This window comes from Zonotrichia albicollis, chromosome 3 (genome assembly GCF_047830755.1).
Source record: "Zonotrichia albicollis isolate bZonAlb1 chromosome 3, bZonAlb1.hap1, whole genome shotgun sequence".
In the NCBI taxonomy this organism is placed as follows: Eukaryota; Metazoa; Chordata; class Aves; order Passeriformes; family Passerellidae; genus Zonotrichia; species Zonotrichia albicollis.
The window spans coordinates 55,727,567-55,752,959 of record NC_133821.1 but is presented as its reverse complement, the minus strand read 5'-3'; the positions used below and the strand labels follow the sequence as shown (position 1 = coordinate 55,752,959).

Sequence of the window (25,393 nt, the reverse complement as noted above, 5' to 3'; positions counted from 1 at the left end):
AGGAACTGCAAGAATGAAATAAAAGACATGCCTCAGTTTGAGTCACTGTATACTAAGGAGGGAAGGTATTTATTGGATTAGTTTATGGCACTCACATATTTCTGATCACATATACGTTATTCAAATAAATAAGTTTTATCAGGTAGAAAAGAGCTGATGCACTAGTAGTGGCTTCTGTGGGGAGCGTCGTGTTGAGTGTATTTATGACTTACGTCTGCTTAACTTCATTATCTGTCATTTCTAATTTGATTAATCAAATGAGGTGTACTGTTCTTGGCATGCAAAATTAGAAGTCTCTGGCATGTATTTCCTGGAGTATAAGGCTGCAGGAGCTGAGTGCTGTGGAAATAAACATTTTTCTTGCAAGCCATTTGGAAAGTCACAAGATGCTGGGGCAAATTTTACCATGGGAGGATAAAATTCAGCATGTTTTTCTAGTTTTATAAAAGTTTATCTTTAATGGCTAAAGTTGTCTTTTTCTTTAAATTAGTGAATAATTAGAAGAAATCTGCACAGTCTGACTAGAAAAGGGAATAAAAGTGGAGGGGAAAATGTTGCTCAGTGTTGTGGAAATGAGCATGACAATACAATTTCCTCTTTCCTTCTTTTCATCTTCTAGCATGGGCCTAAATTAGTGCTCTATTTGTATGAATTAATGCACAATCACAGAGATGGAATGACCAAAGAACAACAAAGAGCAGCAGGAGACTTAATGAATACACTGAAAAGTTGTGGCTATAAATGCATTCCCCTGAGCCCACGACCAAAACCAGAGTTAATAAAAGCTTTGAAAGAGGTTTGTGAATAAAAACTTTGCTTTAAAAACTGGGTATATTTGAGACAGTTGTCTTATATAGGATCAGAGTTTAACTGCAGATTGTGGTGTTCTTTGGTGGATGGCTTATGCTTTTGGAATTTTGAGTTCTCAATATTTCTGTCACATACTCTCAACTCTTCACAGCAAGCTCACAAGCTTCTTGGTTAAACATATTTAATCCAGAGGAAAATTACAATTTTCAAGAAAATAATTTTTGATTTCTTGTGAAGAGAAGTGTTATATATAAATATAATAAAATGGCAGTAACTAAAATGAAGCCTTGCTGGCTTTAAATGCTGTGAAGGTATCAGTTGAACAGTTTTGTCACTCTTCCTTTTTAAAACTGGCATACCCTTTAGCCTCGCCTTCCTTATTTTGTCCATCTGAGAAAAGAAAATAATGTGTTAAACTTCATTTAGGATCAGAAGAAATATGAGATGGAAGAAGGTGTGAACAAAGCTGCCTGGGAGAAAACCATGGCTAATAATCGACAGAAGTGAGTACCTTAGAGGGGCTGCAGGAACTTTAAGAAATGTTCCCTGTTCAGCACTTCCCATTGCAAAGTTGCCTGTGTGATTATAGATGAGGTTTATTTCAAATTAACAGCATCACTAGCTCTCAGGCTTTTAAGTGTGCTGTTATATTAAAGGCATATGCATTTTGGTAGGTTGTATAATAAATGTCCTTGTGTGAACTTCAATATTGATTTAGTTTTCTGCACATTTGCCATTTCACCCTTAATTTTATGACTATTACATCTGTCCAATCAGCTCTCCTCTTGCTGTGGTCTGTGCAATTAAATGTCCCTGCAACTAATCCTGATTTTCAACAAATGAAATACTTTACTCAGTATACAATTTGAATATTTTTGTGAGCTATGTAGACTACTGCTCCTTGACATAATTGTAAATTTTAGTACATTGTGTTAGATTGAGTTTTCCATTTATTTAAATTTCAGGCTTTGCCATGAAATCAGATTTGAGACATACACACAATGTGCTTGAAAGTAGGCAAGTGCAGTAGCTGTAAAGGTCAGCTTAGTCAAGTTCATGCATACAAGTATTAAGACTTTGTTATGTTGAATGATTTAGGAGATTTAATCAGTGGTAAACTAATGTCCTTACCCCAGATTTTTATTGTAATGAGTATACATTAATTAGTCAAGCATGTTAACACATAGCCATTGATCTTCTGACTGGCTTGTCTTTGGCCAAAAGTAATAGATTTTTTGATGGCTAAGAAGCAGAAGGTATTCATGAATCTCATTATGTAGGCTAAGGTATTCTGCATCTGCTGTAACAAGAACTCGACATATCTACTGCCAAACTGATTGTATTTTATGAGGGATTTTGGTCTTTCCCTTTTCAGTGTGTTTATTTTGCATTTTAAAACACAACTCTTCTCCTCAGTCTCTTTCAGCGTCTAGATACAAAGTCTAAAGACATTTCTAAAATAGCTGGAGACATCACACAAGCTGTGTCACTGTCACAAGGAATGGAAAGGAAGAAAGTAATCCAGCACATCAGGGGGATGTATAAGGCAGAGCTGAGTGCCAGCAGACATTGGCAGGAACTTGTTCAGCAGCTTACGCATGATCGGTGAGTTTTCTCATCTCGGGGAAAAAGTGAGAGAGACTTGATGCCTGACATGTGCTTCTCATTCTAACCAGAGGCATATGAAATGGAGATTATACTAAAATTAGAATTACTTTTGCTAACCATCTGATAGTTAGACTTGTGAAGGACTTGACTATTTTTTTACCCTATCTTTTAGGGTCAGTAGCCAAGTAACATTTCTATCCCATTTAGACAGTTTTTTTTCAGTATATATATTTTGCTGTGCCTAATACAATGAAGTGTGCCCTAAAATTTTCATATCTTGCACAACATAGATGGAGTAAAACCACATTTTTGGTGTAATGTTACTCACATTAGCATCTGGATACTCTGTTTATTAAATAGTGTAGAACAAAGGATGTTAGTGTTGATAAGAAACCAAACTAGGGTATCTTCACCACTGCAGAACTAGTATTATCTCATGTTTGCAGCAGCAGAGTTTTCAAATTAGTATTGGATGCATTGTATTGCTGTTTTTGTTAGAGTGAGTAATTTCAAGAACAGTCTTACAGTAGCAGCTTGTGAAAAGTCATTCAGTGAAATAGCTCATGAAAATAAACTAGAGAATTCAGTCTTTTAATACTTTTTCAGAAATGATTGCCCAGTGTACTTCTGTGCAATTTCTGTCTTCCTGCTTGTTAAAGAACAAAATTTACAAGCACATATACTCCCTCTGCTGCCAAACTCCTAATTATTTTTTTTTTTTTGTCAGAGCACTCTGGTATGACCCAGTCTATTACCCAACTTCTTGGCAACTGGATCCAACAGAGGGCCCCAACAGAGAGAGGCGCCGCTTGCAGAGGTGCTACCTAACTATTCCAAACAAATACCTTCTCCCAGACAGGCAAAAACAGGAAGGTAATTAAAAAAATGTCAGTGTTTAATGTAGCCTAATGTCTGATTTGTAATGACTGTTACTGCCCTATTATTTGTGATGTCTTTATAGGTGTGATAAAAACTCCATTGTCTTACTTATTTGAAGACAAAACACATTCTTCTCACTCCTCTACTGTAAAGGACAAAGCTGCAAGTGAACATATAAGGTTTGTTTTGGATAACACAGGCTTCTCTTTCCTGTCTTTTCCCAGTCAAATGAAACAGCTATCTAAAAAACATTTTTTTGTCTTAAAAACGTTTTTTATAAAAATCAAGTGGGAAATGAGACCAGTGTCAAAAATACTAGGCATTTTGCTTTACTCAAAAGCAAAAGACTACAGCTACCAAATACCATCTGGTGTGCTGTGGATAGGACCTGTGGGATAACCTGATGAGATCTCTTATTTTTGCTTAGTAGCTCTGTCTGTCCTAGGTATCTAAGATCTGGTAGGTCTTTCCATCAGAGTTCAAAAGCAAATTGGCTTTCCATCCTCTCTGTTTTTATCACTGCGTTACTCAGCTCTGCAGTTGTATCAATTTGCCACCTGTTACAGGCACTAATACAGCATAAAATAACTGCAGAGAACATGCAAAGAAATAAGTAGAAATACACTCATAAGCAAGTCTAGAAAGCTGAGGTTCTATTTCTTTCCCTCTTTGGGATATGAACCATTAGTCATGTTCTTGGACAGTTTTTCTTCAGCTACAGCTTGGAGAAACCTTGAACCTTGGAGGCTGTTTGGTTTAGGTTGGTTTTAGGTCTGCTAAAAGGTACATAAATCCATAAGAATAGGCATTTCCATAATCCATAAGCATTTCCACTTTGAAATATTTCAGGGTTAATCGAAGATGTGTAAGTGTAGCACCTTCTAGAGAGACTGCTGGTGAACTGTTGCTAGGTAAGTAGAATTGTCATTCTTTATAAATACATTTTTGGTGTATTTACTGTATAAATGCAGTAAGAGTCTGCTGTATATATAAACCTGGCTAATTTTAATAAGTAATTGATATGTTTCCTGACTTTGTGGATTACCTACTTTATTGATCAATTTTCCTTTCTCTGATGTTTTCATGAGTGCTGTTTGAACTGCCAGTAAGTTTTAAGATCTGCAGACCACTTGCTAAAAGATGTGGAATCATAAATTGTATTTCTGTCAAGTACTATCTCGCCCCAGGTGCTATTCTTAGGAGTCTTAACTCATTACTACTGTTATCATGTACCTTTTCATAACTATTTCTTGCTGTAGGAAAATGTGGCATGTATTTTGTTGAAGACAATGCTTCAGACACAATTGAAAATTCGGTAAGTGTTAGAATATATTGTCTAGCTTTAATTTTTCCAAATTATGGCCATGAGTAGCTTTCTTCTTCAGCAATTTCAGTGGCAGTAGTACTAGAGTTAGAGATCTCTGGAGAAAGCTAGCCAAACGGATTAGTTTGGTTTGTGTTGCTTCTGTTGACCAATTCTGGCTATGGAATTGGTGGTGATAGAAGAAAACAGGAAAGATGTGGGCCTGGGGCTGGGAGGGAATGAGGAACAGGTGATGTGAGAGACTTCTGCACCTTGCAGTGCATTGCTTTGATCTTTGTTCATCAGCAAACTGCACAGAGTTTGCTCTGATCTGTGCCTGAGAACTTGCCTTAGTGGAAGCTGGGACACTGAAGTGCAGAAAGTCACAGGTCTATGAATTGTGCTGTGCTCCACTGCATCTCATTCTTGAATTTTACATTATATGTGATGTTCTAGCTCCTCCCTTTTCCTATACAAGAGGATTGTTTCATGAAGAAGTGGGAACTGAGCTAATCCTTCTGATACACAAAGACTAATGTGTAAATTGTTTATATACCCAACAAACATGTAAAAGTAATTAAGATATGACTAAAGCTTTAAACTGCTTTTATGGACCTCTTCCTTGCATCTACTGAACAGACAGTTCCTGTGGTTTAGGATGCTACCAGCTGCTTTGTCCTTCACAGGACTGTCAGAGCTGGGATTCACAGCAAAGCTTTGCTTGCTCTGATTGGCTTTCCAATATTTTTAGCTTAAGAGCCATTGAAAATGCGGCAGTGCTTGCTAGTTCTGGGTAGGGAACTGGAGCAGCTCAGGAGCATGTGTCCTGTTCTACCTACTTTGTTGAGGAGAGTAGATGATGGGGAAAGCAGCTAAAGAAAATCACAACAACTTATTAAAGCATTGCACTAAAATTAAAGTTTGCCTTATGATATGATGTGTTGTTATAAGCTGGCTGCATTGAAGGGTTTCTTGTTTGGAAAATCCACTTTTTAAAATTAATTTCTAAATTGCAAATTTTACAGAGTTTTCATGGAGAAACTGAACCAGCATCATTTTCTTGGACCTATGAGGAAATCAAGGAAGTTCATAAGCGCTGGTGGCAGTTAAGAGACAATGCTGTGGAAATCTTTTTAACAAATGGCAGAACTTTACTCCTGGCTTTCGATAATACAAAGGTACTGTGGCACCAATGCAGAGTAATACACCAAAGTATTTTGCTGTGTCTTTATAGCATTTATATTCATGCATTAGGTTTTTAAGGAGACCTGTTGCATGGACTAATTAAATTCTGCTTAATACCTTTGAAAGAACTTGGCTCAGCTAGGCTTCTGGATGATCATAGGCATGTTGTAAGACACATCCCTGATTATATTAAGACATTAAAGAATCTTGGTGATACTAGGCATTATTTGATTACAGCAGATATCTGAAAATATACAAAATGAGAGAAACTTACTCTTGGTAGTTTTAAAATTCTAAATTGTATGATTAAATCTATGGTGTTTTCTTCTAGGTCCGTGATGATGTGTACCACAACATCTTGACTAACAATTTGCCTAACCTTTTGGAATATGGAAACATTACTGCTTTGACCCACCTGTGGTGCACAGGACAGATTACTAACTTTGAATATCTGACTCATTTAAACAAACATGCAGGTCGTTCCTTCAATGATCTCATGCAATATCCAGTATTTCCTTTTATACTTTCTGACTACACCAATGAAACGCTGGACCTAAATGATCCCTCGGTATATAGGTAATATGAAATGCTTGAAACTCTTCTTTTCAAATACTTGAACTGATGATCCTTATATAGCTTTTTAACTTCATTGTACTAAACTGCCCACACACCCACAAATGGAACTGTTTAGGGACAAGCCTCATTTCTAATAACTTGGATTTTTACAGTAAGTGGCTGGTTTGCCTGGGACATTTAAATAAAACAGGTGTGTAGATTCAAATGCAGTGTATTGGACTTACACTGTCTTAATAGGCTATGTATAATTCACAGAATTAAGTAGAAGCTGTCTGTTTAAATTCCTATGATGAGAGACTTCCAGACCAATTAGCAAAAATTAAATAGAAAAGGAAATAATATTGTGAATTACTTGGCCAGTCACAAAATCACAATCTTCATCTGACTGGACTTGAGTGAATTGTCCCACCCTAATAAATTTCTGTTATTCTAATTTAACATTTGTGTGCTCTAAGTCTTTGCCTTCATAGGATGCCTCTGATTTGACTGATGTGCTTGGCATTTTCTTGCCTGTTACTGTGCTGTGGATCTGAGTTTACCTTTAGCACTAACCAAAAGTTGTTTTTTTATTTTCTGAACTTTCTTGAAAAGTGTTATGTTTTTCTTGGCCTTTTCATTATATTAAAGGTGTTATTCTTAATGATGTGAATCAATATTGTAATATTGTAATATATTGTAATAAAGTTACAACATATCACTACTGCTTTTGTTGCAGGAACCTGGTCAAACCAATAGCTGTGCAGTCTAAAGAAAAAGAGGATCGTTATGTGGATACGTACAAGGTAATTTAGATAACTTTCTCTTCTTGCCTTTGTCCCATGTAGAAATGACACCATGGCTTTAGTTTTTATAACATATATTTTTGGGGGAAGAATAAACCACAAATACCATATTTCATGGCTACAGAGCTCTTACTTACAGTGTATTTTCCAGGAAACATTTCCTAGGAATTGTTTTCTAACATGCTTGGAACTTGCATTTTTTCCTGAAGCATGAGATCAATTTAGCCCATCCATGTGATACTGCTGAGGAGTTTAAATGGATACCACCTTATGTGGGAACTTGTATACATTTAAAGATCCCTAAAGATCAGGAAGATAATTTACTGCTGTTTAGTTGACATTACTGTGCTGGAATTTGTAGCTGTTTGTTCTGTTTGTGATAACAGAAAGGCTGTTTTCACTCAAGCACTTTATTTTAACATGCCCTACTATGAAAATGGTAGGTGCTTTTTAATTTTTTTTCTCCTTAAAATGTTTTAAAGGCTGTAGGAAATAGCAACATACTGGGGAATTAAAGCATCTGCATCTGGACTTTCAAACTTGTCTGTGTCACCATGGTCTACTATATTATTTGCAAATACTGTGTTAGAAAACAAGACAGGGGAGTGGGGAAAAGGAAAAGTAATAAATAATGGAAAGTAGGTCATTTAAATTGGCTGAAGACTTCAATACCTAACTGGATTGTAAAAGTGATTGTGTGTCTTAGGACACTTAAGTGTGTTTGATTCCAGACTGCTTTTGAATGTGTGTTTCTGAAAAGTTGGAGTGTTTATTCCTAAACAATTTAGGCAAGCATTTATTTTTGTTGTTGGAATGCATATAAGGAGAAGGTTTCTGATTTTTTTTTTTTTTAATTCTCTCCTGTGTTTCTAGTATTTAGAAGAAGAGTACCGTAAAGGAGCACGAGAGGATGATCCAATGCCCCCTGTACAACCATATCACTATGGATCTCATTATTCTAACAGTGGAACTGTACTTCATTTCCTGGTTAGGCTGCCACCTTTCACTAAAATGTTTTTGGCTTATCAAGGTAAAGTTGCATTTGCTTTTACTTGCCTTTTACATCTGGGCCTTGTTCCAATAACTTGGAAATGCTATATGTTACCCTATTTAGCATAGGTTTTCCAGTTCCAGATAGCTGAGCCTGGTAAAATTTAATGTGGTATGCTTTAACAGTAGATCTATTATTGAAATTATCAAGCTACACCATAAATCTGGTCATCTGATGTTTATTCCTTAGTTTCTGTTGTATAAAAAGCTGACCTCTATTTGACTTGCAGTCGATGTGTAACACATAGCAATTGAGATCAGAGAATTCTAAATGTTCTCAGCTGACTAGAGAGCAGTTAACAACATGAAGTTGCAGATGTGCAACTGTTACTGTCCATCATCAATGTAACAATTGAGTTTGGATTTCTTTACAGATCAAAGTTTTGACATACCAGACAGAACTTTTCACTCTACCAATACAACCTGGCGCCTCTCTTCGTATGAATCAATGACTGACGTAAAGGAGCTTATACCAGAGTTTTTCTACCTTCCCGACTTTCTAGTTAACAGAGAAGGTATTCTAAAAGGACAACAGAACTATACCCAAAAGAGTTGTATGATTGAGCTAATGGGTTGAAACTGAGAACATTTATATGCCTTGCCTGAATATGCTAAGTAGTAGATGTACGGGAGAAATCTGGCACAAATTTGTGGGGTATGCTAAAAAAGCTGTTATGTAGGAGTTTAGCTGAGTTTTTCCCTAATTTTGTCAGCAGGGCAAATGAGTTTGCTGTTTTCTCGTTTTTCCATTCAAATGCATATGTACAGCTGAATATGTTTTGGAGGGACTTGTTAATGATGCTGCTTTGTTGATTGTTAATCACCATGCTTAATCATTGAGGTCTGCAGAACCCTACAGACCTTTCTGAAGTTACTGTGAACTAAAATGTTGGAATATTCACTATATTCACTCCTCTGTTTCTAGGCTTTGATTTTGGAGTGCGTCAAAATGGTGACAGAGTTAACCATGTCAATCTTCCACCCTGGGCCCGGAACGATCCTCGTCTGTTCATCTTGATTCATCGTCAGGCCTTGGAGTCTGATCATGTTTCCCAGACAATCTGTCACTGGATTGACTTGGTGTTTGGTTATAAGCAAAAAGGCAAGGCCTCTGTTCAGGCTATTAATGTCTTTCATCCTGCAGTAAGTATTTGTTAAGCAGCATGTTTGTTCATTGTCCTTAGTAACTCAATGGGGCAAAGTTTGGTTTGACTTGCTTGGACAACATCAAGCATGAAACAAGATCCCTTGCTCATGGGGTGTTGAAGAATAAGAAAAGGCTTTAACAATTGCAGTGTTGAACTGTAAGATCCCAGTGGGTGTTGTGACACTTGGTGAATTTTTGTTCCTCTTTCTTGCCTTGAGCTAGGTGTGGGGCTTAGACCTTGTGGATAGTTGTTTGCAGTGGCTTGCAGTACTGATTGTTGTAACTGTGTGTATCTGCTTCTGCCTAATTCAAAAGCTTTTTATTTAGGCAGGTTTTGATAGGATTGAAATAGTTGTGTGTGTCCTGAGCTCATGGTGTTTGCCTTCATACACGTCCTGTGTTCTGTCCCACTAATGAGCACTTTTCTCTACAGTAAATTTAATTTCAAATAAGTCTTCATTTAATGTTAGGACTTGCAGAGTTTTACTGCATAATTGCAACATGGATATCTTGAATTGCATTCTTTAGCTTCAATCCTTACTCTATCACAAGGTTTGCTCAGCAGGTAGTTCTGGTTGTAAATGCATTCAAATGTTTCCTGGTTTTAGTGTTTGTTCTGTGACTGGAAAAGCTAATAAAATGGTAGTGTGTGGCAATGATGCCTTTGTCAAGTAGCCATCCAAATACTTCACTTTCTTTTACTCTTTTTGAGTTTCAGTATTGACTTAGTACCATGAGCTTCAAATATTAAGTTTGTACATTCACTATTTTTTAAAGTGAAAAGTCAAGGCCTTTGGTGTGGTTGAGAAGAAGTGTGTGATGCACAGTTGGAGAGGCTGGAAAAAGACAAATAGAAGGAAATAATTTGCACTCTCTTGAAGTATGAGGTTTCTTTCTCCTTCCCTACCCCAAAAGAGAGCTTTAATATGCTCATTAAAAAATGGTAAAGAAAATAAACTTCTCCAGCTCTTTCTAATTCTTTTGTTTATCATCAGCAACCCTTCCAGTTTTGCACAGATTGGTAAAGGTCTCAAAAAAAAAACCTTCAACAGAAATTAGTCATGGCATATTTAGGAGCAGCTCACATGAGTATCCTTAAAGTGGTAGTTTATTCCAGTAAAGAGGAGGTGACAAGGTTATGCTCTCAGTGGCTCTTAAGTCAGCACAGTCATTGTGGGATCTCTTCTCGTCCACACCTTAAGCAAACAGCTGAAGAGTCTGCCTCTGAATTTGTGTGAATGTGTTGCAAAATCTTTCCCAAAGACAAACCCAATGAGCTTATTCTTGCCCCTCTCCTTTTTTTTTTGCCTATAGACGTATTTTGGGATGGATGTTTCTGCTGTTGAAGATCCTGTTCAGAGAAGAGCCCTTGAAACAATGATAAAAACATATGGACAAACGCCCCGCCAGCTGTTTCACACAGCACATGTCAGTAGACCTGGATCCAGGCTTATCATGGAAGGAGAGCTTCCTGCTGCCATGGGATTGCTAGTGCAGTTTGCTTTCAGAGAAACCAGAGAACACACTAAAGAAATCATTTACCCAGTATGTAATTTTCAATTGCAAGATGGTTTAATTAATGTCCATGTGCTGTAATTGTTGTACCTGTACCCTTTGTTTAGAATTTTCTTCCTAAAAGTGCTACTTGTTTTATTATACTGTAAAGAAAATACATAAAATTAGGAAGTGATGGTGAAAATTACTTTCATGCTTTGGTGATATTTTGTGTAAACTAAGATCTGAGTTTGTTTTGGTTTTGGGAAATAGGTGTTGGAAAGCATTTCAGTTAACCAGTTGCATAGTTTCCATGATGAATTGTGGAATCTGTGTGCAGACCTATAGCCAGCAAACACATACTGTGCTTTCTTCCATTCCATCCTCAGCTTTTTTACTGCCTGTAGGACAATTAAACTTTCTTCACTACAAGCACTTTTTTTCCCTAAAGTCCAGTCATAAACTTCATCCTTGGATGTAGAGATCTGTATTTTTCACTAAACTACCTGAACTAGAAGCTTGCAGCCTATGCCTTTAAAGAAGCAGTAGAACTACCTTAAAGCAAACAGTTTAACTGATGGTACTAAAGTGCTTTGAATTTGTCTCTCTAGTGGTTTTGGAGTAATGACTTCAGCTGTCCTTACCATGTGATTGCTTACAGGAAAGTGACATGAATCATTCTACATTACTAATGAAATGGTTTTTCTGAAAGTTCTATAATTTGAACCTTGTCTGTGCTTGTTTTAGAGTCCATTACCATGGATAAAGGGCTTGAAGTGGGGAGAATATGTTGGTTCCCCAAGTGCTCCAGACCCTGTTGTCTGCTTTAGCCAACCACATGGAGAAAGGTTTGGCTCTCTTCAAGCTTTACCAACTAAGGCTATCTGTGGCTTGTCCAGCAAGTTCTGCCTTTTGATGATATATAGCAAGGAGCAAGGTATGAATTTGTGCTTTATTCTCTATATGCACAATATATGTGAAATGAGCCTAAAAAAAATAAATCTAATCCTACTATTGTTCTCTAGCAAACTTCCCAAGTTTAGTTGCTTTTGCCAAAGATTAATTTATAATTCCATTAACAGCTTCCACATGTGTGGTATCTTTACTGGAGGGTGGATTTTCCTTATAACTTTCAAAACTATAATAGAGGCATTCTGTAATTCATATTTTTCATTGAAGTGGCTGAAGCATGAGAATTTAACTTTAGAACTTGCCAACAGATTGGGTCCAAGAACTGAAAAAGAGATGAAAAAATGCATGTGGCAACAGAAAGGAAAACTTAAGAAATGGATTTTAGAGGCAGACAATGAGAAAAGTTAACAGTAAAAAAGCAGAGGTGAAGAATCTTCTGCTTTCAGTTAAACTTCTTGGAGGGATTCTTATTGAGAATGTACAAACAAGTTCTCACAATCTTTTGTTTTCTTGGTGGCATATACTAGTGCAGGCTTTCTAAAAATAAATCACATTTAGTCAACAAAAATAAGTAACATTCTCCTTGAAGTTACAAGCACTTGTTTCTCTAGGTGGTATTATCTGCCCTTTTTCTCTGTTCTCAAATGATGCATCTCTTCTTCAAAAAAGTTTTGTCCAGGTTGCAAATTGTCTTTGCAGAAGATGGAATGTTCATTTGGTCTCTGAAAACTGTTTGTTTATATATGTTGCAGACAATACCTTCTTTTGAAACTTTGGGGAGGTTATATTTGAATTTGTGATAAAACATGAACCTGAGCCTTTTGTTGTTGACTGTGTGAATGGTTGAGGCTTGCAGTGCACATGACACCATGCTGTGTGCCTTCCCTCAGGCGTGAGGAGCATGCACAGCACTGACATTCAGTGGTCAGCCATCCTGAGCTGGGGCTATGCCGATAACATCTTACGGCTGAAGAGCAAGCAAAGTGAGCCTCCAGTCAATTTTATACAGAGCTCTCAGCTCCATCAGGTAAAACAAAATCAGTCTCTTGCTCTTCAGTTTAATATTGGTAGTTTAAGTGGTGGCTTGACTTGGCAGTGGGATACTCTTGCTTTAGCCTTTTTTGGAGATGAGCATCCAGTCGCAACTCCTTTTAATCTTTTTGATTTGCTTTGGAATGCGCTCCACTGTTTTATCTTGTTCCTTGTTGTTTTCCTGTACTAGATAAAGATTCCTTTTGAATTAATTTGATTTTTGTATCTTTTCCTTCTTATAGAATATTGCTGTGAATGTAATCAAGTTTTAAGTTTTGTCCCAAGAAAAATCAATACAGAAAAAAAGTGTAGGTGCTTCATGTTGGAAGAACAACTCCACTCTAGTTTAGGATCCATTTGAAAAAGATTGTCTATAAGATTTTTAGGGAAAGCTACATAATTTCTGTCACAATCCAGTGACTGGTAAGATCTTGCAAAAAGATTTTGGTGGATGATCTTGAAGTGTGCACTAGTCTGCACTGCTCTTTAGCTATGAATTCCTGGCTACATAAAACTCCCACTTTACTCTGTTTCTGACATAGTAACAAATACAACCTAGAATAGCTATATTTTAGCTCTTGGATTTCTTTAGCTTAGGTGTTTTACATGTCTTTTCATAGGATAACTAATAAAGAATGGGTTTGACCAAATGCTGTGGCTTAATGAGAACAGCAGTTAGAATAGTTTTTCTGTTCTAATTTTTTCCTGGATTTGTTTTGTCTTTTCAAGGTAACAAGTTGTGCTTGGGTGCCAGACAGTTGTCAGCTGTTCACAGGTAGTAAATCTGGTGTCATCACAGCATATATGAACAGATTCACCAGCAATACAGTAAGTTACATAGGAAATAATTCATAAATAAAGGATTTCGTGTACTCAGTATTACAGTCTTTTTTTTTTTTAACAGGAAAAATGAGAAAAAGCTGTATTCTGGATAATGACTAAAAACTTATATGGGTTTTTAGTATTTATTTTGAAGGCTCCTCTGACATCTCAGCATGTTTGTTTGCCTGTTTTTCTTAAGCTGCTGTTTACATACAGCTAGGCTTTAGTCAGTCCTCATCACCTGAGTGCACAACATGTACAGCCCTGACTGTGTTCAGGACAGGGCTGGAACTGAAGCTCTCTGGCACAGTGAAGCTCCCTGCATTAAGGAGTAACTTCTGTGCGGGAGACAGAACCAGTGCTTTAACTGAAGCTGTGCAATGCAATTCCCCAAAGTAAACAATAATTCAAGTGCAGAAGGCACTTAAACTACAGAGTTTAAGTGATGAATTCTCAGACAGTGTATATATACTAACCACCAAGCCTCTTTACTTTGTCATATTCTCCAAGGGGCAAAGTTGTGAGTAGGGAAGGCAGAAAGTAGCTTGCATTACCTAATCTATTAGTGGAAAATACTGAGAGTTGTAGAAAGTCCCTTGATACTGTTTGCTGATAAAAATAGCATAAATCAAACTCAAAATTAAGAATCTAATTCTGACTGAGTTTTCAAGCTTCCATCTGAATCTTCCATTCTTTCTTTAGCAGTAACTTCTGTTCTCCATAGTTTTAACAAAGAGTAGACAATTTTCCTAACAGCTCGTTTTAGGTGTGTCTACAGTATTACCCATAGCAACAACTGAACTGAAGTGATTTCCTAGTTGTAGCTTGACACAGGTATTGGCAAACATATTTGGTGTTGTACTCCTTGATCCTCTTGAATCCCTACATTAGCATGAGCTGGAGAGAACCTTGGTATGGTCTGCTATGCCTACCCAGTTTTCTGTTTTCAGTAGTGGCAAATAGCAGATGCTTAGACTAGGAAGAACATAAACAGAGTGATTTTTAGAATTTTTTTCCCTTTGGCTTTCTTGCGGTTTCTGGTGGTCTGCCACTCATACATCCTAAGCTCAGCAGCACTTTGAGTTCAGGAAATGAAGCAGAGCTTCAAGCCTGCAAGCTTTACTTAGTGGGATCATAAGTCAGGCACCTTTACTGCTTCCCAGAATAGTGAACTTGTAAATAACCTGTACTGAGACTTGGATTCCAGTTATTTTTTAACTAGAAATTGAATATACTTGCCTTCTGCAAAGCTGAAAAGAAACTTTAGTTAGTGGGGTTATGGTTCTTGAGTTCCTTCCGTTTCCTAGAAAAAAGTGATTTTTGTTCATCTGCACAGATGATGTTCTTTGAGACCATCTTTGCTGAATTTCTCAGCACTGACAGTTTTACGTGCCCCAGGCAGAGGGACATTGTGTCAATTTTGTAGCTCCTGTCGTTGAGCCAGTTACCCAAGTCAGGGCTGCAGGGAATGCATATGTGCTTCCTGACATCTGCTCTGTATCCATCTTGTAAGCTGATCAGCAATAAAGTGAACTGTTTGTTATAATGCAGTACTTGAAACATGAATATTTTGCCATTTCACATTTGTATAAATGCAATACATGGGCATGAAGTACAAAGTGTTGTTAATTGGGTGTGGGAACTTAAAGGCATGCTGTCAGAATTCAAAACTGGCTCCATGTTGTGCTCCAGGTGCTCTGTTTTTCCTTGCCTTACAATGGTGAAAACCCCATGAAGTGCTGCTTTGACTCTGATCTGTGCTGACAGTCAGTCACACCTGCATGAGCCCGAGCCACAGGTGTCTGGTTGTACACATTATTTCAGCCTTCACTTGCTGATTGTTAGAGGTGTCTTGCAAACAGAGAGTTCACTTGGAGGACCTGTTTGGGTAAAACTGGGAAGAATTTCAATTCCCCTCTCGACTCCTGTAGGCAGAAGAGCTGCTGTTTAAAGACAGATATGTAAATGCATGTTTTCCCATATCTAGATACCATTTTAGGGCTTGTCACCTAAAAGCGGGGGAAAAGTAAGAAGGGGAAAACATTTCAGGCGTGAGAAGTACCTATTTCATGACTTATTAGAACTTAATATAACTTAATACACTTGGTATTAGAATTCCAGTTTGTCTCATTGCAGTATTATTACTATAAAAATCAATAAACCATTGCTATTAGTGTGGTAGGGAGAAGCTGCAAAAGGTGGGTGCTGATTTTGGTTCAAGTGTTGAAATGCAGATTAAGAGGAAACACTTTAAAGAAGTGGGAGAACCACAGTAAAAAGGTTATGAAAATCAGTTCTTCATAAAAACACAAGTCTTGTTTGTTGCTGTTATAGAAAATTTTTGTATAATTTTCTTTTCTCTTAACTAAGAAAGGATTAAAGAAGGATTTTTATGTGTGAGGTGTCACTGAGAATGATACCTGGGTGCTTTTATAAATGTGTTTTATATGGATAAGATGCTCAGTAGCAAGAGCAAACTAGCAGGTCATTCTGTTGTCAGACTGTGCATTGCCTTTTGCAGTACTACATAGATTAGGTTGTCTCTTTTAGTGAAAAATGTACATTTTCTACAACCTGTGACTTCAGCATGTGTGTATGTGTCTGTTTGAACTTTCAAGGGTTTTTTTGTAGACCTGCTATAGGTAGGCATCCTGTACCCTCATACAAAACTGCAGGTGATGTGCTGTGACATGGGTGAGGAAACCAGCAGAAAACTGTTCTCTTCCTTCACCAAGATTATTCTAATCCCTGTACAGCAAGTTGTCTTAAATAAAGCATTAGCATTCTGATTAAGATCCTTCAACTTTGCCAGTTTTCAGGAAGTCTGAGTCATTTAAAATTATATAACTTGAATAAAAATTGTTGTTTGGTGTTAAATTTTGCTGCTTTAATTTTTACCTAGCCATTTCTGTATTTAAACTTGACTTCCTGCATGTTTTTCCAACTTTATCATTAAAGAACTTGGCACCAACTTGAGAAATTCCTAGTAACTTGCTGTATGGAGATTGACAACTTCCAAGCTGGGCTTTCCTTTTATGTTTCCAAGTGTCTTCACTAGATGCTAAAACATTGAGAACTGTCATTTCAGTGTTGTATGGAAAGAGCAGTCTTGCAGAAAACAAATCAGCTGACTTCAAGGTGTGCAATTGAGACAGAGCTACAGTAGTTTTTCATTCTGGTTCATGGGATCACATCAATATATTTGCTGAGGCTAAAGCACTGGAAGCAAAAAGTTGAACATCAATGATAGCTATGTTTTATCACATTATAAAGTGTTAAGCATAATAAAGCATGAACATAGATGCTAAAATTAAAAGCAATGGGAACCGTTCTTTGAAATCCAAGACTTTAACTAGGCTTATCTTTTTTAGAAAAAGAGACATTAATTTTCTTTTTCATGAGAGTTTCTTACCTTGCTGTTTTTCAGCCTTCAGAGATAGAAATGGAGTCACAAGTCCATCTGTATGGACACACAGCAGAAATAACAAGCTTATTTGTGTGCAAACCATACAGTATAATGATCAGTGTCAGCAAAGATGGAACCTGCATAATATGGGATTTGAACAGGTACAAGTATACATATAACTTTTTCCTATAGCTTTCTTATAAATACAGGTTTTCCCACTATTGGGTAGCTTTATCCCTTTGAAGGTAGTTGAATTTGTTCTGTGTATATCTTATTGGGAAGTCAAACCCTTACAGCTTTTTCTCTTAAAAGGTGCTAAAATTTTATTGTGAATATGAAAAATACCATAATTGAGCAAATGTTGATTGAAATTAATGTAATTAGTTTTAAGATTTTCCTCGAATGACCTTTTTTGTATTTGAGTCTGAAATTTAGGCTTCTTCTCTTTGTTTTCTTCAGGCTGTGCTATGTCCAGAGTCTGGCTGGACACAAGAGTCCTGTGACTGCAGTTTCAGCCAGTGAAACCACTGGTGATATTGCAACAGTTTGTGATTCAGGTATGTTTGTCGGTCAGGAAAGCTGTTTTGACTTGCAGATGAAATAAATCATGAGAGTTGTAATTAAATTAGTTCCTGAGTGTGTATTAATCATCTGATGATGCATTCAGTCATACAGGAGCAACATTTGGCTTTTTTTTACATGGTAACATACAAATTTCTCCAGGAGTGATTAGGCAGGTGTTTGAATGTAATGTAGAGTTATGAAGGCCAACAGCTTGGTCTCTTTATAAAAAGATGTGAAATTTCAAAGGTGCCTGGGAGACTCCCATTTTGTGATGTTGACTGCTTTCATTTTGAGACAGATTTTTTTTTTGGTCAAAAGTACAATTCTTTGGGGAAGTACCATGTACTACAGATACAGGCAAGGGGTATTAAAGGACAAGGGGATGTTATTGTGGCAGTTTAAAAAAATTAATATTTACATTTTTTTACTTACTTGGAGACTTTCAAGTCAATTTCTATAGCTCACAAAACCTTTTTTTTTTCTGCAATGCATTTTATTTGTTAATTAGTATAAGGGACATAATATTTCCTTTTAAGACAATTCCTTTCAAGACAAAAACAGTAATTGGGTTGTTAGTTTATTGATATAATCAAATAATGCCAGATAACTGTGCTTGCTATTTAAGTATTTTGCTTAAAATGCAAGTTAAGGTATGAGAACTAACTGCTTAGATAGCTAGTATGAATTCCATCTTAGTGCCTTCCCTGTTAATGGTCATTAAAAGTAAATTCACGTAGTGCTTTGTAAGTAAAATGTTCCATAAATAGGTTGTGATGGCTTCTAAATCACTGCAGCTCCATAAATAGGTTGTGATGGCTTCTAAATCACTGCAGTGGCTTGGTGGTTTGTGTGCTTCCTGTCTCAGAGAGAGACGGAGAAGTAACTGCAGACATTACTCAGTCATTTAAAAGTTATGAACTCTCAAGAAGTTGAATTCTGTACCATGGAATATTTAAATGTTATTGACTTAACTGTGATCTAGATTTATTTTCTTAATACTCCCATGTTATGTTCTGTTACAGTTGGAGGAGGCAGTGATTTGAGACTTTGGACAGTTAATGGTGATCTTGTTGGACACGTGCACTGCAGGGAAAGTATTTGCTCTGTTGCTTTCTCCAACCAGCCTGAAGGTGTGTCTGTCAATGTGATTGCAGGGGGCCTTGAGAATGGAGTTGTAAGGTAAGCATTTGAAATGTTTATTTATTAAAATGCTCTATCACTTAGGCTTACAGTTTGAGAGCATGTAGCCAAACATCATGCTGCTATTTGGCTTTAAAGAAGGTGGACAAGCTGTTACTCAGCTCCCAGTCTTAGCAGTTGCTAAATAGATTGTTTATCACTGAAGTATTTGTAAAAGCAAGTGTGAAGAAAAATGGCTCTTTCTTTCAGACTGTGGAGTACGTGGGATTTGAAGCCGGTACGCGAAATAACATTTTCCAAGTCAGCCAAACCTATTGTAAGGTAAAGAGATCTTAAGTGTACAATGAATGCATTTTTATCTTTAGGAAAAAAACCCCTAAACCCACAAACAAAGCCACAACAAAATAGTCTTGAGTATTGAACATGAAAATAGGAGGCAAATGCCCGTGCCTAAAAAGAGCGATGCAAACCTACTAATTATTCATGAAAGCAAAGTGAGCACAAGTGTGCTGTATTGGTAATGACAGTAATAACTACATTCTGCTGCTGGCAGATGGGAATTAGCAGGATTCCCTTGAAAACTGAACAGTAACTCCTCCTCTTATTTTAAAATTTAATATTTTTCCTCAGAATCTGAGTTAAAACGAGGTAATCTTAACTATGCCAGACTTAAATATACAGTGTTTCTTCCTCAAAATTAAATGAAAATACTGCCTTTTCCATTTTTTCTGATGGTGGAGGGAAATGCTGGAGAAAGAGGCAACTCAGAGTAGCCTGGAAGCTGCCATTTTGGAGTGCTTGTGTAGTTAGTTTTCTCAGAGTCCCCTTGATTTAGATGAGCAGAGTTCTTGTGCCAAAGCGTTTTTAGAAGGTGGTCAAAGGATTGACTCTTTGATATCCCCAGCAGTACAGTAGTCTGCAAAAGGTCTTAGAGTTATGCCAAAATTTTATCTTAATGTTAGCATAGTAACAAATGACTCTGAAAAATTTTGTTTTGACTGTTGTTAAAATACCCTTTAAAATCCAAACTACCATTTTTTTTAGAAATTAAGAAGATTGTCTGGTAGCAGTTATTGTCTTTGTTACCTCCTTTAAGCAGCATATTTCACAAAGCTTGTAGATAACGATTTAGTAGCTTTTGAATAATTTAAAGTTTCGTGCTTAAATGTGGCAGTAAATGGATGCTGACCTTCATGCTCTCCAACATTACTCATGGCATGACTGAAAGGCTTTACTAGCCCTGTTACTGCTCAAAAAATGCCCATCTGAACAAAAGTTATGTGCTGTGCCATGGAGTCTGATGGATTTAGTTTCTGCCTTTGTCAGCAGTGCAAGTTCAGAGGGCACTGAGCTCTGTTGCAGGAAAGGAAAGGAAAACCTTTCCTTTCAGAAAGAGAAGGGAAGAGGGTAGGATTTTGCTGCTAATCCTGGCCTTTGCTGTGACACTGCAAAGAAATGAGTACTAAACTGCAGGGGATGTTGAAGTGCTGGCCAAAGCTGCTGTTCAGCCTGTTTGGGTACAGGTGGATAAGCAGATATATGCAAACATATGGCTGTGTTAGCGTAGGCACTGGGCCTCCCCTGACAGCTCACCTCTGTTGGCTGAACTCTCATGGGCTTTTAATGCCTTCCAGCATTATAAATAGCCCCATTTGGTACAAAGATGGACTCTCTCCTTGTTTTGCAGCCTTACGTTTTCCTGCGACGGCCACCACTTGTTCACGGCTAACAGCGATGGGAACGTCATCGCCTGGTGCCGCAAGGACCAGCAGCGCCTGAAGCTGCCCATGTTCTACTCCTTCCTCAGCAGCTACGCGGCAGGGTGACGGCAGGGCCTGCTGCTGCCTCGTGTCTCTGATGCACTTTAATCCAATAGGCTACAGGAGCTCTTCTTGAACTGGACTTGGAAGTACTTTGAATGTCTCCAGAATGACTGAATAGGTGGGGTTTTTAAAAAGAGCGGCCTAAGGTTGTTGTGAGGTTGCATATGTGCATGCACAAACTTGAAGCATATCCAGGTCAGTGGGAAGCTCTGGTCATATTATCCAGTGCCAGCAAAGTGGCTAAGAAATGCTCAATGCTGCAATATAAAACACCAATGGTATTTTTTAAATCACTTCTTGGACAGAAGTATTTAAAAAAATTAATGATGCTTATTCCCCCTCTTAGTATGTAAAATATCAGCAGCATCAAGTTCTGTAAATATCTATTCAAATGTCAGCATATGTATATCTGATTAGTTGAGTGTGGGATGGTTAGCTCTGGGATAAGCAGTCCGAAACTTAAAAATCAACGACCACTTAAAATTGCTTTTTTTGAGAAGCAAAGAACTTAGTAGGTGCTTTTTGCACCATCTTATGGTATTGTAATGCTAAAAATAGAATTTCTGCTATCTTTATATTTGTAATTTTTGCCATCTTATCTGTTACTGTAATAGTCTTTGCAACAGACAACAATAAAATATTTGTCTTAGTGATGGGTAGATACCTCATGGCATCATGAAACAGTGGTTAGATCACAATGCAGTGTGAACTCCCTAACTTTGTGCTAGTTGGCTATCGCAGTTCTGTGGCAGAACATCTGTTATGTACACACACAGCTTATCTTCCAGAGCTCTAAAAAGAGGTGTTAAAGAAGGAACAGATGTGCTCCTGTTCCAGTGTCATTGAGGTTCAATACACTGTAAAATGTTTGAATCTAACTGCTTGAATAATCAATGTTCATAAGCATCAGATTATTCGGAAAGGTTCACACAGATACACTGTGCACATTTGTCGTGTATTCCTGGGTGCTATTTTATGAGGGGGAAAAAATAAGCCTCTGTTGTGAACAGCTTAAAAAATTTGAAATCTTAGGCCACATGACAAATTAGTATTTCAGTTGATGGATTTGAAGACCTCTAAACTTGGCATCATGACTGAGTGCTTACTAGTCATGCGAATGGTAAAGCAAAAATGCTACGCAAGTCTGATGTAGTTACATTTTCCTTTTAAATTGCTTTGCTTTTTTATCACTGAAGTGTTCTGCTATTGCCGTTCAAACAGCTGTGTCTTCTCATGTTAAAGGCCCATCTGCTTTCAGAACACTTCACATGGAGTTGTCAGGTCATGACAAAGGTGGCACACACACACACACAAGCAATCTTTACATTTCTTTTGAAAATTCCAAATAGTCTTCAGAAAGTCTTGAGACTTCCCAATTTAAGAACTTTTCAAACTAGAAAAACTTAAGAAAAATGTTCTCATAGTTCATGACACAATTGGTTCAATTAAGCAGTGGCTGCATATTGTATGGATTGAGTTTTAAAATGCATATTATTGTAGCAGCATTGTATGGGATGGCTTTAGTCCTATTTTTCTCTGTCTAAATGTTAATGTAAGGTCCAAGTACTGACTGAAAAGCTTCCTGGCTCATGTTGATGTGATGTGCTTTGTTTAAGAGAAAAAAGACAAACATTGTGGTTTTGGGGTGCTTTTGTGCTCCCTGTTTTGGGGTGTTGCTCACAAAGGCTTATTTTTTTATAAAGTAGAATTCCACTTGTTACAAACCAATATGCAAAACTGCTGGCCTTGTAAAGAGTGCAATATTATATATTTTTCTGTAAAAGTAAAAATGATTTTTGAAGCAAGGAATATTTATTCAGCTTAATATTCTGGAACTATTAAAATAACATTGCAATAGTGTCTGTGCATGATGTACTTAAATTTCCTGTAAATGTCACATTCCACACTGTATTTGTATATACACTGTCACATTGTTGGGTAATAAACAGATCTTTGTATCAAACCATTTTGAGATAATTAGAAACATGTTTTTGGCTTAGTTGCAACTTTCTTCTTTTAGGGAATCTTTCATGCCTTGCTCCAGGTCAGTTTCTGCTGATTCCCTTGTCTTTCATATTTTAAAAATCATCAAGTGGGAAACTTCCATTTATGGACTACATCCTGTGTCTGTCAAACTGAAGGTGGTGAGTGTGAGAATGGAAGTGGGAAACTCTATCTATATCACTTTGCACATGTGTGCATATGTCCTTCCTTCCCATAGGATGCATGACTAGAATTTGGATGAAATGATGGCTCTCAAAGCAGAGACATTGCCCTTCCTTCCATCTGCCTTCTCACTGAAAACCTGTCTGAGCAGCAAAGGCAGAAGAGCAAATTTTCTCTGGATTCTCAGGAAGATGGGTGGAAATTGGAAGACTGGGATCTTGGGGAGGCATCTGAAAGGATGTGAGGCTCTTTCTGCCAGCCAGAGTTTGGGATATGTTCATGGGGCAAGGCCTGTCCACCTGATTGCAGGATCCTGGGGTAAATCCCAACCTTTCTGCTCTGGTAGTGGAGAGACATGGTGAGAAAGGGAAGGGGAGGCAATAGCTGGGTATTCACTTGTGGTGGGAGAGGGAGTCTCCAACCCATTACTGAAAGGGAACCCTGATCTTGCATTTAGAGATCCACTGCTTAGACAAACCCACGACAATGAACAGAAGGAAAAAAATAGCCTGAACTGAATTAAGCAAAAATATAATAGTAAAAAATAACAATGGAGTGGTGGGGAAAATATTACCTGGCTTGCTACTAATAAATTTTTAGTTTACCTTTTAATTTCTTCATGCCTCCTTTTGCTTAAAGTTGTATTGAGTTTTTTCCTTGCATATGAAAATGGAAGTCACACTTCTGTATGCTGCTACTCTATCAAAAAACCATCAAACAATTACTATTTAAAAGCTCTGCTTGGCCTGAAAAATACCCACTGGAATATTTAAGCGTCTGTACATCAAGACACCTTTTTTTATTTTGCTGCTGTATTAAGTTACAAACTACTGACTGCTGTTTGGAGATTTATTTGCCATTACTGCTCTGGAGTGGGGTCAGAAAGGCACTGATTTTCCATTGGAGTTTCTGTAATAGGCTCTGTTGTGTGTTTCATAATTTTGAAAAAAGATTAAAAATGAAAGGTGGCTGCTCTGATTAGGCCCCTAAACTCTTCTGGACTACACAACAGAATGTAATTGAGTAAAACAGGAGCTTGCTTATTGTTTCCAGCTTTAAGCTAGCATTGCCAGGGGAAAAAAGATTAAAATCCTTATTCTCTAATGCAATTGACTGAAGCCCATGTAAGACTCATTAGGGCCAAGTTCGTGTAAATTTAAGGAATAGAAATTTGTGTTGGCTGTATGGGTATTGTTTTCAGAACCTGTAGGGGAGACTCCTGATTGTGATGGATGTTTAAGGGTTTGCAGATTTAAAAGAAGACAATTTGAAAGAAAGAGCTATATAATATATGATGAAAATATGTTTTTAAAACAGCCATTTCCCACCTTTATATTTTAGCTTAAGTCATAAAATTGTTAGAATCCAGTGGTAAAAATATTCTGACGACAATGGCCTCATGATTAGAAACATCTAACGTGCTCTTTGTCTAACAGCATGTAAATCCTTTGTGTGTGGAATGGGGCCTTTTGTAGATTGATGATATGGTTGAACATGAATGAAAGAGCAGCAGCATAGGCCAGTGACGTCTCCATCAGTTTTTGCAACTCGTTATGGGAAGCTTGTGAACTTACTAATTATATTTAGTGATGTTCACCTTCTTCCTGTTGCATCTCCTTCTGCCAAGTGCCATTATTGACTCCATCTCAGAGGAGGCTGCCCTTGCTCCAAAGCACATTTAGAAAAGGTCCCTTCCATACGGAAAACAAATGTTACTTGGGAGTTCTGCTCCATTATGATGGAATGAGAAAATGTGCTGAGGGCAGGTAGGAGAAAACATACACCCCTCAAGAGGGAACAGCCGTCTTACTGGGGAAAAAATTGATGACACTGGTGATCCTATCAGGTTATCATGGCTGACAAAATTTTCAGTTGAAGATGTTAACTGGCACTTTTAAATGCTGCTGGACCATACAGCTTTTATAGGGAGAAGCATATAAAAATTGATCTATGAAGCTGAATTGTGTTGTTCTGACATACTAGCCCTAACAAGGTGAGTCTAAGCAGCCCCTTTCCCACAGCAGTTCCATTCCTCATGGCTGGCTCTTACATCATCCTTCTGGTTTTTGGTGTGGGGGCAGGACAGACACTGTGGGCTCTCACCCCAAACCCCAGTGCTGTTTGGGCTTTGCTGTTTGAGGCACAGTGCAACAGGCTGGGGACAGAGTGGCTGGGAAGGGGCCCAATGGAAAAGGATGTGGAGGTGCTGGTCAGCACCCAGCTGAACATGAGGCAGCTGTAGAAGGCCGATGGCATCCTGGCCTGAATAGCAACAGTGGGGCCAGCAAGGCCAGGGCAGTGACTGTGCTGTGCACAGCACTGGTGAGGCTGCACCCTCAGTATTCTGTGCTGTTTTGGGCCCCTCTGTTCAGGAAGGATGCTGAGGTGCTGGAGCATGTCCAGAGAAGGGAAATTAACGTGGTGAAAGGAACTCCAGTCCTGTGAAGAGTGGCTGCAGGGGCTGGGGATGTTCAGCCCGGAGAACAGGAAACTCGGGAGACATTAGTGTTCTCCACACCGGGAAGGAGGCCTTAGCCAGGCAGGGGCCGGTCTCTTCGTCCAGGTCACAACTCACAGGATGAGAGGGAATGGCCTCAAGCCGTACCAGGGGATGTTAAGTCTCGACAGTAGGAGGAATTTCTTCACGTAAACTTTGGAATGGACTGCTCAGGGACGTGCTGGAGTCACTGTTCC

The 25,393-nt window shown here is 37.9% G+C and overlaps 1 protein-coding gene across 4 annotated transcripts in view; it reads left to right on the top strand.

The window, feature by feature from the left end:
- Positions 1 to 22,496, top strand: part of LYST (lysosomal trafficking regulator) — an 88,617-nt gene extending 66,121 nt beyond the window's left edge. For 3 of the 4 annotated variants that reach the window (XM_026793826.2, XM_014267439.3, XM_074537501.1), the window contains exons 32-53: positions 620 to 796; positions 1,237 to 1,313; positions 2,227 to 2,415; positions 3,146 to 3,291; positions 3,380 to 3,476; positions 4,147 to 4,208; positions 4,557 to 4,612; positions 5,626 to 5,778; positions 6,117 to 6,361; positions 7,077 to 7,143; positions 8,017 to 8,173; positions 8,568 to 8,708; positions 9,119 to 9,336; positions 10,655 to 10,885; positions 11,582 to 11,771; positions 12,637 to 12,773; positions 13,508 to 13,606; positions 17,028 to 17,167; positions 17,466 to 17,563; positions 18,593 to 18,749; positions 18,960 to 19,031; positions 20,398 to 22,496. In XM_026793826.2, the coding sequence (XP_026649627.2) occupies positions 620 to 796; positions 1,237 to 1,313; positions 2,227 to 2,415; positions 3,146 to 3,291; positions 3,380 to 3,476; positions 4,147 to 4,208; positions 4,557 to 4,612; positions 5,626 to 5,778; positions 6,117 to 6,361; positions 7,077 to 7,143; positions 8,017 to 8,173; positions 8,568 to 8,708; positions 9,119 to 9,336; positions 10,655 to 10,885; positions 11,582 to 11,771; positions 12,637 to 12,773; positions 13,508 to 13,606; positions 17,028 to 17,167; positions 17,466 to 17,563; positions 18,593 to 18,749; positions 18,960 to 19,031; positions 20,398 to 20,536 (3,048 nt within the window). In that variant the 3' untranslated portion in view covers positions 20,537 to 22,496. The remainder of the gene's footprint in view (positions 1 to 619; positions 797 to 1,236; positions 1,314 to 2,226; positions 2,416 to 3,145; positions 3,292 to 3,379; positions 3,477 to 4,146; positions 4,209 to 4,556; positions 4,613 to 5,625; positions 5,779 to 6,116; positions 6,362 to 7,076; positions 7,144 to 8,016; positions 8,174 to 8,567; positions 8,709 to 9,118; positions 9,337 to 10,654; positions 10,886 to 11,581; positions 11,772 to 12,636; positions 12,774 to 13,507; positions 13,607 to 17,027; positions 17,168 to 17,465; positions 17,564 to 18,592; positions 18,750 to 18,959; positions 19,032 to 20,397) is intronic. The other variant, XM_074537502.1, reaches the window with a different exon arrangement.
- The last annotated feature ends 2,897 nt before the right edge of the window (positions 22,497 to 25,393 follow it).